This window comes from Gossypium arboreum, chromosome 6, assembly GCF_025698485.1.
Source record: "Gossypium arboreum isolate Shixiya-1 chromosome 6, ASM2569848v2, whole genome shotgun sequence".
In the NCBI taxonomy this organism is placed as follows: domain Eukaryota; kingdom Viridiplantae; phylum Streptophyta; class Magnoliopsida; order Malvales; family Malvaceae; genus Gossypium; species Gossypium arboreum.
In genome coordinates, this window is record NC_069075.1 from 143,104,690 (window position 1) to 143,124,136 (window position 19,447).

At 30.8% G+C, this 19,447-nt stretch overlaps 2 protein-coding genes across 2 annotated transcripts; both read right to left on the reverse strand.

The window, feature by feature from the left end:
* Positions 1-4,581: 4,581 nt before the first annotated feature.
* Positions 4,582-10,176, reverse strand: LOC108459895 (endoglucanase 2). The gene is made up of 6 exons (XM_017759297.2): positions 9,873-10,176; positions 8,782-9,065; positions 7,166-7,603; positions 6,109-6,250; positions 5,866-6,032; positions 4,582-4,921 (listed from the first exon to the last, which is right to left on the reverse strand). The coding sequence occupies exons 1-6, from the start codon at positions 10,078-10,080 to the stop codon at positions 4,589-4,591; spliced, it is 1,572 nt and encodes a 523-aa protein (XP_017614786.1). The 5' UTR covers positions 10,081-10,176; the 3' UTR covers positions 4,582-4,588.
* A 1,636-nt stretch (positions 10,177-11,812) lies between these two features.
* Positions 11,813-14,682, reverse strand: LOC108457761 (putative HVA22-like protein g). Its single transcript, XM_017756890.2, has 7 exons — positions 14,361-14,682; positions 13,347-13,390; positions 13,151-13,249; positions 12,994-13,050; positions 12,851-12,914; positions 12,544-12,753; positions 11,813-12,381 (listed from the first exon to the last, which is right to left on the reverse strand). Exons 2-7 carry the CDS (start codon positions 13,376-13,378, stop codon positions 11,938-11,940), a joined length of 906 nt encoding a protein of 301 aa, XP_017612379.1. The 5' UTR covers positions 13,379-13,390; positions 14,361-14,682; the 3' UTR covers positions 11,813-11,937.
* Between the last annotated feature and the right edge of the window lie 4,765 nt (positions 14,683-19,447).

Sequence of the window (19,447 nt, forward strand, 5' to 3'; positions counted from 1 at the left end):
CTAAACAAAGGCAGCTTTCTTTTCCCTTTAGGTTCCATTTTAAAAAAAAATTAACTACTAGAACTTGTTGGAGTTATTTCAAATTTGATTGGAAAAAATCAAATTTAAACTTGATTTAATTGTATTTGGTCATTGTTTGTATATTTTTGGATGGATCAAGCTTAAAAGAAGTTTTTCACTGAAGGTGGAATGAGTTTAAATGTTGAAGGTAAGTTAAGGACACCAAAATTTATGCTTCGGGATAGTCTTCGATATTTAAGTCATATATGTATTTGGTAATAGAGAAAAGTAGGTCATAGGTTACAATTATCTTTGGTTTCAAGTTGGGTCAAGGGAGTTTTAGATTTTTACCATTTTATCATTGTCTAGTACAACAATCATAAAATGTCAATGATCTAAATATGTGTATCCCAAATTCAAAAAAGATTCGAACCGGAAAAAATCAAAAGAAATTATCCGAAATGACATAAACTCAAGTATTGAATTTGAAATGAAGCAAGTCAAAAAAACCCAACCAACAAAATCAAATGAATCGAATCTCAAGTAACACGAATCCTAAGTTATTATAATTCTAAAACTAATCTAAATATGAAATGATCTAAAAATTTAAAAACCCGAATTTATATCAACTCAACTAATAAGCCAACTAGAATCAATTCAATTGATAGTTATAGTTTGTAAAAAACAAAAAAAAGTTAGTAGTACAACACGCCTGGACCATAAAATTGAAGGACTTGAACAATGGCAGATAAAATTCATATGAACCAAAAAAACCATGTTCTATGATTGAAATTAATTTGTTTATTGAACTGTGATTTGGCAAAAAAAGAAAATTGAAAAACACATGCAAAAATACGGAGGTGGGTCCAAATATAATCACCAAAAGGCAGTAATATTTTATATTATTAAATGAGATAATTATAATCTTCAAAAATATTAAATTTTATAAATCATAAAATAAATATAAAAAATATATTTCATCATAAATTAAGAAAATGTAGGCACATGAATGCCATGTTACCTTTGCCCATTAAGACAAATTAGTAAGGTCTGGTCTCGTCAATTGTTGTAAGAATTATTGGACTGCCTCCATTTCAAGGATCTGCATGCCAGTCCGCATGCTCTTGTGGTTTTATTGATTTTCGACAGTGTCATAAAAAATATATTTCGAGTTGGGAAAAAATGAAATTATAAACTTTTATGAGAAAAATAATAATCTTTTTATTATTTTTTAAATTTTAAAAAATAATTTTAAAAAATAAAGGCAATTGGGGTCGGTTTGTCCTCGTGTTAAATTTTTATTTAAATTGTTTTACTTTTTTAATTTAAAAATTAAATCTAAAATAAATTTTGATGAAAAATATGGTTAACTATAATTTTTTAAATCGAAAAAGTTGTTTGAAGTGCATAAATGAAATCTAAAATTCTGCCAGGAACTGTTGGCATAATCTGACTTTTATTAATCATGAAAGACAAGAAAATGAAGTCTCAACCCGACCAATTGGGCCATGTCATTAAAAACGAATGAAGAAATTGTTTTTGCCATTCAATTTAGGCCCTTTTAATATAAAACATTTGGATTTGGCCCTCAACAATTTATAATATTTATCTCTTCTTCCAAATAAAAGATTTCTGATTTCTCCTTTGGTCCTCTGGTGCACCTCCACGAATTTAAACTAATAACTTCACACACAAAGCTGTGCACTTACCGAAATGAATATCGATTGATATCCAAATAGAACAGTTATAGATATGATCTAACGGGTTAGGTGGGGTCACGACAGACATAATCCTAATTAGGTTGAGTTTACAAAACACAATCGACCAGCAAACTATGCATAGATAGCCCATATTTACGTAACGAAAAGATGGTGGTAGCTTAGGGAGAAAAATATATGTATATATATACAGTGGTCGAAGTTTCAAATATGATGACAATTTAACAAGTCAGACAAAAAAAATTGAAGGCATAAACTTTTTCAGAAATCTAATTTTAGATTGTCAATTGAATTTATGATTAACATTAAATATTGGTTCGATCTCTAGATAATCTTATTTCAAAAAGACAATCTTAAAATGAAATGATAAAGTTGACTGCTTGACTAGATATATATATATATATATATACACATACACCGATGGAAATTTCAAATATTGTGACAATTTAGCAAAGCTACATGTAATAAAAGAAGTTGAAGGAATAAACTTTTTGAAAAACCCAATATTAGATTGTCAATCAAGCTTGGTATTGGTTAGATTTTGAAAAACCCAATCCTAAGTTGTCAGCTAGACTTGTATTGATATTAAGTATTGTTTTTGATTTCTGAAAACAATCTTTAATTAAATGAAATGAAAATGTTACCTTCTCAACCATATATATATATATATATATATATATATATATATATATATATATTCACTCATGAAAAATGTTATGGCAATTTAACAAAGCCACACGAAACCAAAAAAATAAAAATTGAAGGCATAAAATTTTCGAAAAATACAATCTTAGATTGTGAATCGAGCTTGTATTGACATTAAGTATCGTGTTCTATCTCTAAACAATTTTATTTTCAAAAGACAATCTTAAAAGAAATGAAAAAGTTGATTGCTCCACTAGAAATATACACACATACACTAATGAAAATTTGTCAAACAAGTTTATGATTCATATCAACTACTGGAATCGATTTTTGAACAACATTATTTCTAAAAGATAATATTAAATCGAAATGAAAACAAAGAGAGGGGAAATGGTCCCATTTTGACAGCTAAAAAATTGAAACCGAAACTGTGACGGACTTACGGAAGTACCATAAAACGGAGAAAGGGAAGCACATGTAGTGTGTAAGGAGGAGGGAACAATAAATGGCATGCTTTGGGACGATGGTGGACTACACAACTGTATGTCTTGTTTCTTATTTATGGAAGCAACATTTTTGTATTGGAAGGGGGTCCAAAGCCAGCTGGTGTTGATGATTTGTTTTCCATTGGGGGGTCCTGGGTTGGAAAAACCTCGAAATTTGACATTTTTGTAGATGAAGATTATGATTGTATAACCAAAATTTATAACCCCCTCCTCCCCCAACCAATAGGCCATATAGTTACTTGAGAAATAAATGTTTATGAAGGTTATTGGAAACCGTGACGGAACTTGTTAATAAGTTTGGGGTATAATTATTTTTTTTCAATTTTTTTTTAAAATTAAGGTTTAGTGAGAATTTCAAAAAAAAATAAGGGATCTAATTAAAATATTTAAAAATCTTGAAAAGATTAATGGGATTTTTTTGAAAATTTTAGAGGTTTTATGAAAACTTTCAAATTTGAGGAGCCTCGATCCCCTAGCTCCTCTTACATTCCACAGCCTCTTGAAAAGTTCAACAATTGGTTGATAACCTTTTCCATTTTAGATACATCAATTTTGAACTAAGGTCGAAAACTTAATTAATTTGAATTTAAATTTAATATAATTCGATTTCACTACAAAATATTAATAACTTAAATTTATTTAAATTAAATTTAAAAAAAATGACTTAAATATCAAACTTAAATGAAAAAAAATTAAAATAATCTAACTCGAAAAATATAAATGACAAACATAAAAAACTTAAACACAAAATAACTTAACACAAACCTAACTTGTCCAATTAAGGGCTCTATTCCATGTGGTAGCATGGTGGAAGGCCCCTTATGGACAGTATCCCACGATGCAACAAAAGTGTTGTAGGTACTAGACCTAAGGGTGTAGACAAGCCATGGGTAAATGGACTTGGTTCTCAAATTTTAAAATTTATACTTTAATCTTCCAAAATTTATAAAATTACAAGTTAATATAATGATAAAATTACGGTAAAAATATCATAGAGGTATTTATATTAATAGTCAAAATATATTTTGCTCCCTCTACTAAAAAAAAAGCAAATTAATCTTTGTATGTTAGTTCAAATAGTAAATTAGTTTTTCTGTTAAAAATTGGTTCCTATACGTCAACATGAGGTACACGTGACACTCTACATGTCCTTATGTCTCTTTGGTTATTTTGCCAGTCATTTTAGTTTTAACAGTAGAAATGAATGAAATTTTTAACAAAAATGACAAAATTGCTCTTTAATCTAATGTACAGGGAATAATTTGCTCATTTAGTAGAGAGGACAAAATACAATTTGACACTTGATACAAGGATCTCCATGATACTTTTACCTAAAATTACAAATTTGACTCCCAAAATTTTATCATTCATCTCCAACTCCTAAACAATTTTCTATTTTCACCTCTAATTGTACCCAAAAGGCAATAACATCAATCCAGGTCTTCTTTAATGCAATTTTCCATCCTCAATTGTACATTAAAGACTTGATGACCAGGAGATTGGGTCAGCATCCAATACCCCTTTTTTATAGGCCTAATATTAGTTCAAGTTGGGCAATAAAACTACATACAAATCCCAAAAAAAAAAAAAAAAACCAAAGCAATTAGAACAAAAACTGTAATATAAAACTACACTTTGAAGGAAAAACAAAGTATGGGTACAACTGCATATAGTAAAAGGAACACAAGTGTAACATATGTTACTAACTATGGCTAATTTTCATTTTAAGGATTTAACCGGGGAAGATGTATTGACCAAACTTGAAAGGAGACCAACAAGGACAGCACTGTTATATGTGGTTGGTTCTGTTTGCATTGAGTTGTTCCTAGAATCAATGAATGATTCATTTTTGAAAGGTCCCCCTACAAGAGCTCCCATTGCTACATTAGGGTTAGGTTTCTTTGAACTAAGCCATTTGAACCCTTCAGTGCAACCAGTGGTTGCATCAACTGGGATCGAAGCTCCTCTGTGATGTACAAATTCTGGGTATTTATCACCATACCCCACTAGGTAGCTTATGTCCATGGGGTTATCACCCAACACATAATCAGCCTGCACCAAAAAGTGTTATTACAAACAGGGACCAAATCAGAAAATTGATTTAGGAAAGAGTGAGAGATGAATCATAAAATTTTATCATTATGTTAATATGTAATTTCATAAAATTTGAAGGGGTTAATCGGCAAATCTACCCTCTTTTGCCTTAGGCCCCTGGTTACAAAACCATTAAATCTAATCAAAACTATACATGCAATAAGTAAACATATGTTTAAAATTTGATCCATGTATTTATATATATGTATGTATATATACTTAAAATCAAATTTAAGCTAGCATTTAATCTTTAAGTTGACGCTAAATTGATAAAGGAGACTTGTTTAATATGATATTGATACTTTGAGGGTTTAATTAGAACATTTAAAAGTTTGAAAATTAATTTAAAATTAGCATAATGATAAATTTATCCTCAACATTTATATCTTTTATTAATTTGACCCTGATTTTTTATTTTTCAAGCTAAATTTGATTATTAATCTTTCAAAAGAAAGTCAAATCTCTTTTTTTAAAAATAAAAATAATGACTAAAACTTTAATTTTTTAACGATGTTAGTTTGGCAATCTGCATGGCAGCCCATATGTACTTAATGATGATATGACACAATTTGTCTTATATATAACATTGAAAAATAATTTAAAAATATAAAAATTAAAAAAAATACCATGGAATACAAATGAATTGTCATGCAAGCTATCATCTTAAAAAAAAATAACATTTTAGTCAGTATTTCTGTTTTAAATACAACAACTCAATTTTTTTTAAATGATTGATGGTCAAATTCGATTCTTTTTAAAATGTTAATGGCTTAATTCAGTCAAATTGATAAAAAAATGTAAACATTGAAAACTAAATTTATCATTATGCATTTAAGATTTAAATCATAGTAGAGAATGTTTCGTTTTATGCACATATTTATCATACAACATGAATGGCATACCTGTGATTGTGCAAACTTTCTAAGATCAGATGGTTCAAATGAATCATCACCACAACTTAGTATTTCATTGTCTGATGCACGCATGTAATCACTGTAAAGAACAGCTAAAAATGCAGACCCAACAGGATGTTGTAGAGAATCCCATTTAGTGATCCATATAAGACCACCTGCATCAATATTATTGCAAATGAAGTAATGATAATAAGGGTCTTAAGACAATTTAGCTTTGAATAAAGACATTACTTTTTGTTCTGCTAGCTGTGGCAGAAGGGGAATCTGGTAGAAGAGCACACATTAGTTCGTCAGCAGATTTCTTATAATCATCAATTCCAGAATTCCCTTTGGCACCTTTGTCACCAAAAAAGCTTAACCTGGAAAGTAAAACCTGCATGAATGTAGCATAATTAGCAAAAAACAAGAACAGATCAATAGTTTTTGTGGTTTATAATGAAAATGAAAGTGAAGCATATGCAAGCCAAGATATCAAATCTGAACAAAGAGGCCAGTTATCTTACGATAGGTGGACAATGAACGTCAGGACTTAGGGAACGCGAAGCTGCACTATCAGCAGAGGCGAAGCTAAGAATTGTGTGATGGGGTTGAGATAAAACTAAAAAATTGGAGGGCCAAAGCTAAAAATTTTGTATTAAAATGACTTCAATTGTACTTTTTAACTTTGAAAGGGGCAATAATTATAATTTTTTATTTAAAACAAGTTAAAAAGAATTAAATTGAACTATTTACGATTAGAAGATACTAAAATAGCAATTAATCCATTCATCTAGAGGGTCCAAGGACTCTTATTCTCTTTTCGGCTGCGTTTTCCATTCAAATTGATGGGACAATCATCTCCTATCACCTGCATACCTTACAACATCATATCGTTTATTTTTCTAGGTGTTTTACAGAAACAAGTGAACCAATCAAAAGTTGTTATGTGTACCATAGATATGTTTTTATATAAACCCATATCGCCTTACGAGAGGTAGGGACAATCGACACCTTTCTAACCTCCCTCAACCATTGCACAAGAACACCTAACACCCAAACCAGACAGCACTCCGTCCGCTCGGGTGAAACCCGTCTTACATCCACCACCTTCCATTCGTCCTCCAGGCTCTTTGCATCAATAATGCTACTTTTTTTTTTTTCTCAAACACTCACTATATGTTGTGCATAAATATTGAGAACATGGGCATTTTGTCTAATGCATGTGTTTATCAAAACCACGCTTCGACTACAACAATAATGCTAAACTAGCTCTATGTTTATAACACGAAGGTTGACTAGAGAACCTCACCTGGGCTCCAGCAAGTTTATTATCCCAGCTAAACCATGTTGGACCATCCACTTTGGCATATTTATCAGCATTTTCCTCAGTTACATATCGAAGATATGTTGTGTCACCTGTTGCATGGTAAAGCCAACTTGCAGCCCACAAGAGTTCATCTCCATATCCTGTTGAATTATAATATGTTGCAACTTCAGGGTGACTCTTAGTGTAAGACCCTTTGTACTTGTCTGCAAAAGTGAAAAGTTGCTTGGCATGCTTAAGAAGGGTGCTCGAATACGTCGAATCTGTTTTCTTAAACACAAGAGATGCCGAAGCCAGAGCCGCAGCTGTTTCAGCCGCGACATCTGACCCTGGTTTACTTGAGTTCACCAGTTTGAGAGGCCTCTTCGTTGTCATTTTCTCAGGCTTTTCCCAACACTTGTGATCTTCTTTAGGGTCACCCACCTGCCTCAATGGTGTAACCAGTCATGTATATGTATACATTAAATCCAAAAGTAAAAAACAAAAATCCAAAAGTAAAAAACAAAAATACACTACGCTAATAGAAATCTAACTCATGTATATGTATACATTAAATCCAAAAGTGGAAAAAAAATGCTAATAGTAATCTAACTATTAGTAAATTTCTTTGTGATCACCCAATTATATCATGTTACAAAATGTTCACTCGACTATTCAATTGTCTTTTTTATCATCAGTTGACTAAGGGTGGTAGCTTTTAAATTGACATAATAGCAACTTTAACCATTAACATTTATAAGTTATGTCAATTTAGTCTTAATTCTAAAAAATATTAAACCCTCAATATTTACACATTGTGTAATTTTTTTTTTCAGTGTTGTTTTTCTTTGGGTGTTTCCTTTCCTTTTTGTATATTTTCAATTAAATTAGCTGATAATTTTTTTTTAGTTTTTTAAATGAAATCACAAAGAAAAGCAAAACTGTACAAAAAAAAAATCAAATTACACAATTTGTAAATGTTGAGGGTTGAATTTTCTAGAATCAAGACTAAATTGACATAATGTATAATTGTGTATGGTTAAAGTTACTATTATGCCAATGTTAAAAGTTGCCATTGTTAGCAAGCTGTTGACTAAAAAAGAAAAAATTAAATAGTTGAACGGTTAGTTTGTAACTTCACATAGGTGAGTGACCAAAAAAAAAATTTACAAATAGTAGGATGACTACTAATATTTATCATAAAAAGGATAAATAGGTAAAAGTACTATGGAGGCTTATATATTAGGATTCCGATTGTATTTTCCCCTTTTACTCAAAAAATAGACAAATTAATATCTGTACCTTAGATCAAAAAACAAACTGGTCGTTTCTATTAAATTTTTTTTATTTATTTCCACTGCTAAAAATAGGCTTTACTGACAGTAACCAGACAATTACATATGGCATGCTACATATATCTCATGCTAATGTATAAAGTCTAGGTTTTAACTGTAAAAATAAATAATTTTTTTAACAGAATAATTAATTTGCTCTTTGATCTTATATATAATGATTAATTTATTTATTTTTAAGTAGAAATAATAAAATATAATCTAAGTTTTAATACAAAAACTTCCATGGTAATTTTACATGATAGATAGAGATAAAAAGAGAATGATGACCTGGATGTAGAGCACATTTTGAGAAGGATGAGCATTTAGAAGGAAATCAGTGATCCACGCGAGAGAATTTTCAGCAGGTTCCCTTTGATTAATATGCTCCATGTGCTCACCATATTCGAGGATAGCCCATGATAATACAGTGGCAGTAAATGCCATTGGGAAACCAAATTTAACGTTGTCACCAGCATCATACATCCCCATGGAAAGATCCAACTTTGCTTGACTACCATCCTTAAGCCCTGAATTTCCTCGCCACGGTATCTTATCATCCACTAGCTTACCGGCTGCCATCAACAAACAAACCAAACCTCAAAATTAATATATAATAACAATATTTGATGCCAAAAAAAAATTAGAACAATATCATATCATTACAATTTGTAGCCATAGGTAAAATAACAGTGTTGTTGAGTGTTTCTCTCTATCTTCCTCAAGTAGTGGTATCTGTATATTTATATGATATGGGTATTGTTCATTGACATGACATACTAGATAGGCTTCATGCATATACACATATTTTACTCTAGACTCAACACGTATTTATATAATTTTATGCACGTGTAACCTCGCAGGAGAGCAAGCTTAGCTTGTGAGCTCATTAGGATCCGGCCCAAACCCATTCAGGTTTTGTTCCGGTGATGATAATTATCCTAACAGGTGTATACATGCTCAAATTTAGGATTTAAGACTTCAATCCCTTCTCCATCATATCGTATTATCCATTAGCTTACCAATAATCAGGGACCAATAAATTTAACATATAATATTTATGTCAAAAGGGTATCGAATCAAAGCATTGGAAAACTTGCGATAATATTGTATTTACATACACTTTTAGGACATAGTAAGTTAATAAAAAAATTTTAACCTATCTCAATATTTAGACCTTGAATGGAGTATAATAGCAATAATTAGTTCACATAATTAATACAACTAACTATTTAGGTTAAAATATCATTGATTTTTTTTTTCTTAAAGTAACCCATTTCAACTCGTCATAACATCAAATAAAAGTGTAGGTGCTACCTCCTAAAATTGAAAATTTGATCCGAAGTAAGTACACAAAGTAAGAAAGACATAGTGAAGATTACATTTTTGGACGTCAAAGAATTGCATGGCGATTTTGAGAGCATCACTATACTTATCCTCAAGGGAAGAAGTGGATGATGAGTTTTTATCAAGGATTTTCTTCTTCACTACATAATAGATTCCTCCGGCTATCCCACCCAATATTACTATCGCCACAATGCACCATAAACATCTTCTCGACTTTCGTTGTTTCACCACTCCTTTCGCCATTTTCACACACACAAAAAGCAAATGAAATCAATGATCTATATCGACATTGTTAATATTGGGTTTGCTAGAGAAACAAAGGCGAATGTGTTTTCCAAGAGGGAGAAATATGGTTAAAAACAGAAAGGGGGGATTAGTTAAGAAGAAGCTATTTAAGGAAACGAGTTAGCTGGATCTGGTGAAGAATCAGCAAATGAGATTGGTCCTCATTCCATACATCAATTTACAGTATTTTCGAGCCATATTTCATCTAATAAAAACTGTATTACTAGGTTTAATTATGGTTTTAGTCATTTTATTATGATGGTTTTATGCATTATAACATTAGTTGTTGTCGTTAAATTATAAGTTGTATTTTTTTCTTATTATTATTTGATTACATGGTTAGGGTCATCTGATCAACCATATTCAACTAATAATAAATTTGTATATTAATTGAAATGGTGAGCAGAAATCAATTATAATTGATTTAGTTGATCCATTCGGTTAAATCGGTGTTGGTTAAGTGGTTTTATTGTTTATGGTCACGATCAAATTGATCAACGAATTATTTAATATATATTATATTAAAATATATTTTTATAATAAACAAAAAAAAAGTAAGTTGGTTGACAAACTAAACTGATTGAATTATCTGTTATTAAGCATGTTAATTCTAAATCAATCAATCAGTTTAATTGATATTAGAGATTGTTAATTAATTCGAAAAAATCGACAAAAAAAAATGCCCATCCTTAAAAAAATTTCTCATCATAATTTTAATAACAACTATCATCAATTTGGATCAGATCAAATTATGCCAATTTGAAGTAGATGCATTAAATCAGAAATTGTGAAACTTCATGGTCAGTATAATAGAATTAATTGCACCAAGCATCCTCAAATTATAACTTAAAATCTAATCTAACAGAGTCCTCAAAGCATTAATATCATATTGATCAAATCTTTCTAGCAAACTCAAAACTAACATAAAACATATCTAAAATATGAGGATTTAAACATGTGTCATATAGTCTTTCTAAATTCTATTATCACAGTCAATTTTTAATACATTAGTTCTAAGTTAGTTATGTGGTAAGTTGTTATAATTTGATCCATTTTCTTTTAAAGATAGTGCCATATATGAATTGATAATATAATATGTTTTCCATAAAAAAAAAAGAGGAGAAAATGACTGATATGGTCCTTTGATTTGGTCTGGCAAGATTCGCCAAAGAAAACGGAACCAATATTTTGCGGGTCCAAGTGTCCAAAGAGAAAAAAGTTAGGCGTAGAATGCCATTTGCTAATGACTAGTATCACACCGTTATTTGATCACTTAATTTCATTCTAATCCCCTTTTTTAATTTCATTCTTTAACCAACTCCACCCCACTAAAAATTTCTAGAAGTATAAAGCAAAAAAAAGTGAGATACGCAAACGGTTAACTAAATTATCACAAACCGATCAAATCGTTCTAATTAAATCAACTTAATAAATGCCAATTCGATTTAATTTGATAATCGACCAACATAACCGAATAAACCAACCTCTAACTAAACCAATAACCAAATAAATCGATCTAGCAATTAATTGAACCAACTAAACCGAAACCTACTTATGAACCAACTTATGGTCTACCCTAAAAGTTACCGAATTTGAGGGTAGATTCAATTGGTCCCCCAAGGATCCCAAATATTCAGGAGTATGCTATATCCCATGTTAGAAAAAATAAAAAAAAAAATAAAGCAACGAATGGAACCAAAACTAGAAGAGAATTTTACACAAACATCAACAATGATTCAATGCCATTATACACCTACTAATTGGAGTGCTAATTCTGTGAAATAAAAGGGGCGGGAGGAAATGAAACCATTATTTTTAACGGGTTGTGGATCGGGTTTTCCTTAACCTACCACGCGTGAGTCGAATGCTTTCTTCCATCAGGGTCTCTTTTGGAGGAAGGTTTGTGCTTTCATTTCCTGCAGAAAGTGGCACTGATTCAATTTGTGTTGCTTCTGCATCGCTTTCTGCAGGCCGGTTGGTATTTTCCGATGCAGTATCTGCTTTTTGGCTATTCGAGGATGCTGATGGGGTAGCTGGTTTAGACACCTGTGAAGGCGCCTTTGAAGGTCCCACCTGTGAAGGCAACTTCAAAGGTCCCACCTCTTCAGCCACTTCCTTTTGGTGTTGAGTCGAAGATGTGCTAGATGTTGGAGAAGGTGGTTCTTCGTCCTCCGGTTGTGCTGGTTGTGCTTTATTAGATGGTTGACGGTTAGGCATGCCAGATGGTTGACGGGCCCTGGGACCTTGAGCCTGAGGATTCTGAAGTTATGGAGAACAGAGAAATAAACTTCAAGTATCACCAAACTGAAACCATTTTTACGACAACCAATTTCAAGTATCACCAATAAGAGCTTGTTCTTAACATGCACAAAAACGAGGTAATGGCAGCACAACTACAATTGATTTTGGTTAAATAACTACCTGAGCAGGGCGAGGTCTGGGGGTTGACTGTGAAGCAACATACTGCAGGATGTCAAAAATTCTTGTCTGACCATAGCTTGCAGCTCTTTGCCAGTAAAGAACAGCCATATCTCCAGCTCTAGTCCTTAGTTCTAACAAATTACGGTCGATTTCATTTTCATGCTTTGCAACATATGGTCTGAAGAAGGAGTCATACACATAAGTAGTTCCCTGGAATAAATTAAAACAGAGGATCAATTAAAACAAACATCAACATGTGTATGGACTATTACAAGTTCTTATTTCTTCAAAAGTAAAATATACCTACCCTCGTTTTAGGATACCACAGATATATAAAGAATGCCAATTTAGCTTCACTGTACATTGGAACCCTTCAAAAATCAAAATTGGAGAACAGTGAGAAAAGAAAAAAGAGAAATGCAAACATCATTATAATTTATGATTCCCTACCATGATATAAATGCATCACCAATTCTCTCACAAACTGTTAAAACAGCCACCAATATCCTGAAACAAGAAAAAGGAGAAGATGAAAGAAAAGTTGCAAAATAAATAATATTTGCACAATCTTAAACCCCAAAAAATATTCATGCAATTCAAGACTTACCAGTACTGGCACCAAAAGCGCAGCTGCTCAACCTCGGGCTTATTTAATTCAACAGTCTTGTAACACTCGTAGGCTGGGTACGCATAGCCAAAAACCATCCTGCCAAATATTTAAATCCCAAAAAGATCAAATTCAAATAAAAGAACAAATTACACTCAAATGAGGAAGGGAATCAGTTGTAAGGTTTAAAACGTACACAAGCCCTCTGGTGAGAAAGGATCCAATCATTTTGTCTACTTCCTGAAGTTAAAATAAGTAAAAAAAATCAGCATTGTAAACTCCACAAAACAAGAACAGTCTACAGACTATAGTCAATTAAGCAAGAAGTATACAAGACTCTCTAAGTAAATAACAATTATGCAAATTAGAGCAGAATATCAGGCTCAGGGACAACAACTAAACTAGAGCAGTAATCGCAATTATTTTAGTGGAGCAATGATTTCTAATAAGAAGTGTAATTTTTCAATTAGTAGTATTTAGTCCAATCTCCAAAACTCTTCAAAAGAGAAATTGTCACCTAAAGTTTCCCCTCTTCTTACTTCTTCCCTTAATGAACTACAAAAGAAGAGGTATTATTTCAGGTCTCTCCATCCAAATATGCTTCAAAAATTAGTCAAACAAGCCTAATTAAGTTAGAACTTTTCTTGGTCCCATAAATTCAAAATGGGGAAAAAGATACCAAAAGGATCTAAAATATTAACCTCCATTTTAGGACTTAAAGGATAAAGATCCTCTTAAGTGCTTACGAAAACGCTCTTAAACTTAGTTGAGCAAAAATTTTTCATAACTAAAAGTCAGAACAACAAAAGAACATCTTGCACTATCCATTTTTCCTCTGTTTTTTGAGCAACCAAACAAGGGAGAATGAGAAACACAATGTTACGAGTTCAAAACCACAATAATTCAGCAAATCGTAATAAGATACAAATCATGCACTATACGCAACTGAACATGACATCGAGAAACAGTGAAAAACGAAGAAATTGTCAAAAGAGAAACGCGAACATTATCAGCTTCAGTAAATAATAAAATTGAAGAAATCAGACAGATGAAACCTAGAAAATGAGAATAAAAACGGATAAAGAACTAAATCATTCCAAGAAAATGTCGTTATCAACAATGTAAATGCCAAATGAAATCTTGATTGCAGTGGTTGTTGAATCAATCACTAAAAGAAAAGGAAAATGGTAAAAGATGGACAGATTAATACCTTTTAGAGATGATTTTCAATAAGACGAAGCTAACAAAAAGCAGAGAGAGCTCTACTAAAAATCAGAAATGAGAGTCAAATCCAAATCACGGAAGCGATAGAGTAAATAAAGTTAAATACTGAGAAGATCGCCGGCGAACAGTGGTTACGATGTCGGCGGCAGTCGGCGGCGTCGGTAAGAATGAGCGAGACTTTGGGGCGAAAAAAATCAAAAAATGAAAAAGGAAGATAACATCACACAGTCTCTTTTTTTTTGTGACGTTTCCTTTTCAAATTCCCCTACATCCGGATTTGTTTTAGGTTTTTAATCCGGTTTTTAAATTGCGAAATTTAACGTGAGAAAAAGGAATTTTCCTTTTTTTTTCGCTTTATTTTTTACTAATCACCGTTTGATTAAAAAAAACAAACAAAGAAAGAAAATCAACGGCTCATGTCCTTCTAGGATTTACAATGGATAGACAAGTGGATTTCCTATTATATCCTTAGAAGAAATGGTAATATTGTGAATAGGATAAGGTTCAAAAAGGGGAAAAAAAAAGAAAAAAGAAAGGAGATTTATGGCCGATTAATGGGTCAAGTGATCGTTATGGAATTTTATGGTTAATTACTTCAAACGTTCTGAAACTTTTGTTCAAATTTTAAATTGGTCCATAAATTCAAAACATTTATACCATATATTAAGAGTTTCATTGAATTTGTGTTACCCATCAATTAGATCCCAACTTAATAGTGAAATTATCAAAGTAAAAAATATTATTTTGAAAGTATTTTTGTCTTTTTTTTTTATATTTTTATGTAAAATTTGAACCCAAAACACCATAACATTCACTCCCTTGACTTTATTATTTCAATCACAGCCATATTTTATTTTTATAATTTTTAATAAATTTATCACATAATTATTTTCAACTGCATCACGATGTGTCATAGTCTAGTTTTAATTAATTTCTTACAGTATCGATATTATTTCAATCTTGCCACCAAATGTCAATTCAACATTTAAAAATAGAGCACATTTAAAACTCGTGGATCAAATAGTAAATACATGTATAATTACCGCTTAGATAGTTTGTATTTGACGTATTAAAAAGGTACAATGTTAATTTTAATATGACTCTTTTACCACATAAGATCGAATTTGTCAATGTGTTTTAAATACGCTTAATGTTACATTAGAGTTGTAATTTAACACCCGAGTTGATGGTCAGATTGACAGATGGATATAATTGTTTAAATTTTGTAGTTTAGGACTAATTTAGAATTGAAACCATGGTTTAAAAGCATCTAATGCAATTAACTCTTTTTTGTTTTGCCTTAGAATACCAGCATGGATAAAGGATAATGCATGGCATGCTAAGTCAAAATTGAAGCGTCCCATCGGGGGTCCATCCTAATGATCGCCGGTATTAGAAAGTAATAAGGCACACATAATTTAATAATTATGTGTTTTAACACAAATAATAATGACCTACTAAACCATTGCATTAAACCTAGCTACCACCTTTTTAGTATTATTTAAAAGAAAATTAAGGGACTAAATTAAAAATTTATCTAAAGTATAATTTTATTATTATATTAACTTGTAATTTTAAAATTTTTAAAGATTATAAAATAATTTTATTGTTGGAGGGGTCAGGCATCTAGCTAGCATTGACGTACGTCATCCTTAATTGAGAGTTGAATTAGATTGAATTTTTTTAAATGAAGATAAAACTTTTTTAAAATTATTTTTCTTTTATGAAACTTAAACCCGAGATTTGATTAAAAGTTATCTAAATCTTATCACTTTACACAATAATTAAGGTAGAAAAATGAGTTATTATTCATGCTATGAAATTTTATGATAAGATGCTTCCACAATAATTCATTTCCTTTACTAACCAAGATTTTAATCGCAATATATATATATATATATATATATATATATATATATATAAACTTTATCCTTCGATCAAGTATGGTATTTAGAATTTCGGTTTATAAAAACTAAAAGAGAAAAACTTTATCCTTCAATCAAGTATGGTATTTAGAATTTCCATCTATTAAAGAAAAGTATGGTACATAGATTATCATGACTTGAAATGATTATATACATATTAGATTATAGCATATTCGTAATGTATGTAAAAAAATTGGGTTCAAATCTTATTATTTGTATGTATTTTTCTAAATTATATGTAAAATAATAAAAATAACATTAATATTATATTAATTGTTTTATAAAAATATTAGATTTTTAGTAATTTTACACGAGTTGAGATCCGATTGAGGGTGATACTAGCACAATCAAAGTTTTAAGTAATAGTGTAAATTGAATGAGCTAAGTTGGTTTGTATTTGATCAACTTGAATTGAGTCAATTTGAGTTTAAAAATAATTTCGAGTTTAGTACTATTATTTTAGGTTTGAGGTCAAGATTGTTCTAGTCGGATCATTATGGGTTCGAACCATTTAAAATTTAGCTCATTTCAAATTACTTTTTCTAACGTTTTCGAGAGTTATTTTAGGTTAAATTGAATTGAATCGGATAAAAGTTTTGAATTGATCAAATCATATTTTAAAACTCGAGTAAGAGTTAACAAGTCTATTGATGTATCCATTCCATTCCTCTCAACCAATCCCCTGGCCATGGTGGTGTAAATTAGAAGCAAACTAAAAAGGGATGGGGCAAGAACTGAAAAAGGAAGAAAAGTCACTAAACAAATGTTAATCAATGATAGATGAGGGCAAAAGGGAAGCCATGTGGTGGGGAAGGTATTCTTCTTCTTTTCCCCCCTCCTAAAACCTTGGATTCTACGTTTCTCAATTGATGTAGTAAAATTAGTGGGCATGCCCGGAAGACAAAAACCAAAACAAGCCAAAATGGGGGATAAAAAGGAAGGCAAGCAATGAACATGGGGATGCTATGGTAACAACAAGGATCGGTCCATGGGGATCATGGGACAAATGGGTCTCTCCATAGACTTAATTCAACAGCGTGACCTCATTATGCTTTGTTTGGTGGGCTGTCACTCTCAATCTAACACTCCCACTCCTCTCTTGGATACAATTTTGCACACTGTAGCCATGAGTGGCATCCCATTTTATAAGTGTGATTTAGAGATGATGAGATGTTAAATTTCTTGATTTTAATCATTGCCATTCAAAGCCACAAGCCACTACCAAATAACCAAAAATTTTATATATTGATTAGTATTTTCGTGTCATCATATGGATTTGGGTGTCTCATATGGATTTGGGTGTGTTTTACCTTTCAAATAGAATATTGTATTAGAATTAGACCAAAAATTAGAATACATTCTGAGAAAATAAAACTTTTATCGAAGAGAAGCAAATGAAAAGCTTTTATAAAAATTCTCATAAAATTGAGAATGAAGTTCTTATTTTGTACATGACAGATCATGAATTAGTAACTACATCCAATCTAAAAAAAAATCTCAAGTTTTTCGAACTTTCTATCTTTTGAGTGGGAATATTTACGGAATTCCCATGAATAGGACCAAAAATCTCATAGTTGATCCATGATTTATGTTTCAGCTTTAATTTCCTTTTCGTTTGTTTTGAGAAATATATCGATCAATTTCGATTCTTTCCTTTTCTATTGATTATTTTCAAATCGAGATGCATAGATCCATGATCTATGTGTCTATATCAATCTTATTCATGGATTAACGAAAATGTGCAAAAGCTCTATTTGCTTCCATTCTATGAGTCTCTTCCTTTTTGCGTATGGCATCCTCTCTCCCTTTGATAGCATCTACTAATTCGGAACTTAATTGCATTATACTTCATTTACTCAAAAAGTAAATAAATTAGTCTACGTAGATTAGATTAAGGGGTAAATTAATTTTTTTATTAAAAATTTTATACATTTTTACTGTTAAGAACTTGTCCTTTTACGTCAACATGGAGTACATGTGACAGTCACACGTTACATGCCACAGTTTAGTTATTTTGTTAGCCATATCAGTTTTTAACAATATAAATGAATGAATTTTTTAACAGAATAAAACCAATTTACTCTTTGATCTAATATAAAAGGGACTAATATGCTTATTTTTTGTAGAAAAATAAAATGCAATATGACACCTAGTAAAGGTAGGGAACAATACAAAATATAATCATTCCACCAGCATTATCGTGATAAAAGTACCATGGAGGCCCGTATACTAGAAATCAGGTTGCATTTTGTCACATTCACTAAAAAAAAGGTAAATTAATCACTATTTGTTAGCTTAAAGAGCAAATTAGTCGTTTTTATTAAAATTTTCATCCATTTCTTCCCTTAAAAATTGACTTAGTAGATAAAATAACTAGATAATTATATGTATTGTGTTACGTGTACCTTTTACTAACGTAAAAGATAAATTTGTAACAATAAAAATAAATAAAATTTTGAATAGAATGTCAAATTTACTCTATAATCTATCATATACGTATAATCTACATATTTTTTTAAATATAAAAATAAAATACAATATAACTAGAATAATTGAAAGTAGAGTCAATAGGACAAGATTATGGGTTGATTTCAGCGCCACTGGAGCAGGTCAGTATTGGTATTCGGGAACACAAAGACATACCCGTTGCACGCATTTTATTTTATTTTTAAGAACTTTATGCTCAATCCTTTTGAACAATTATATTGTCATTTAAATGTTCTAAAATACACTTTATAAAGTTTTTTTTAATTTAATATAATGAAAAATCATAAATAAAGTTATCAATTACTTTTATATTAATCTTAAAACTTGTAAACATGAGTAGTCATTAATAAAATATCATTTATAAAGCATCATTAGGAGAATGTGAGGTCGAGTATGCTGAAACTTATTATCATCTTATTTATGAGTTAGAAATGGACTATAAATAATTTTAAGTATTTCGATAAAAATATCAATTTATTACACTAACATATATTTTATTTATACACTGAAAAAAGTGTTTTTAAACATGAAAATTTCAGGCGGGAGAAAGTTTGGGTTGTCAAAACCCAAAACTAATCCAAAGAGGCTTCTATAGCCCAAGTCCATAAAAAAGAACAGGCAATATAAAGACCGCCACGTGGAGCTTATGAAATCCTGCAAC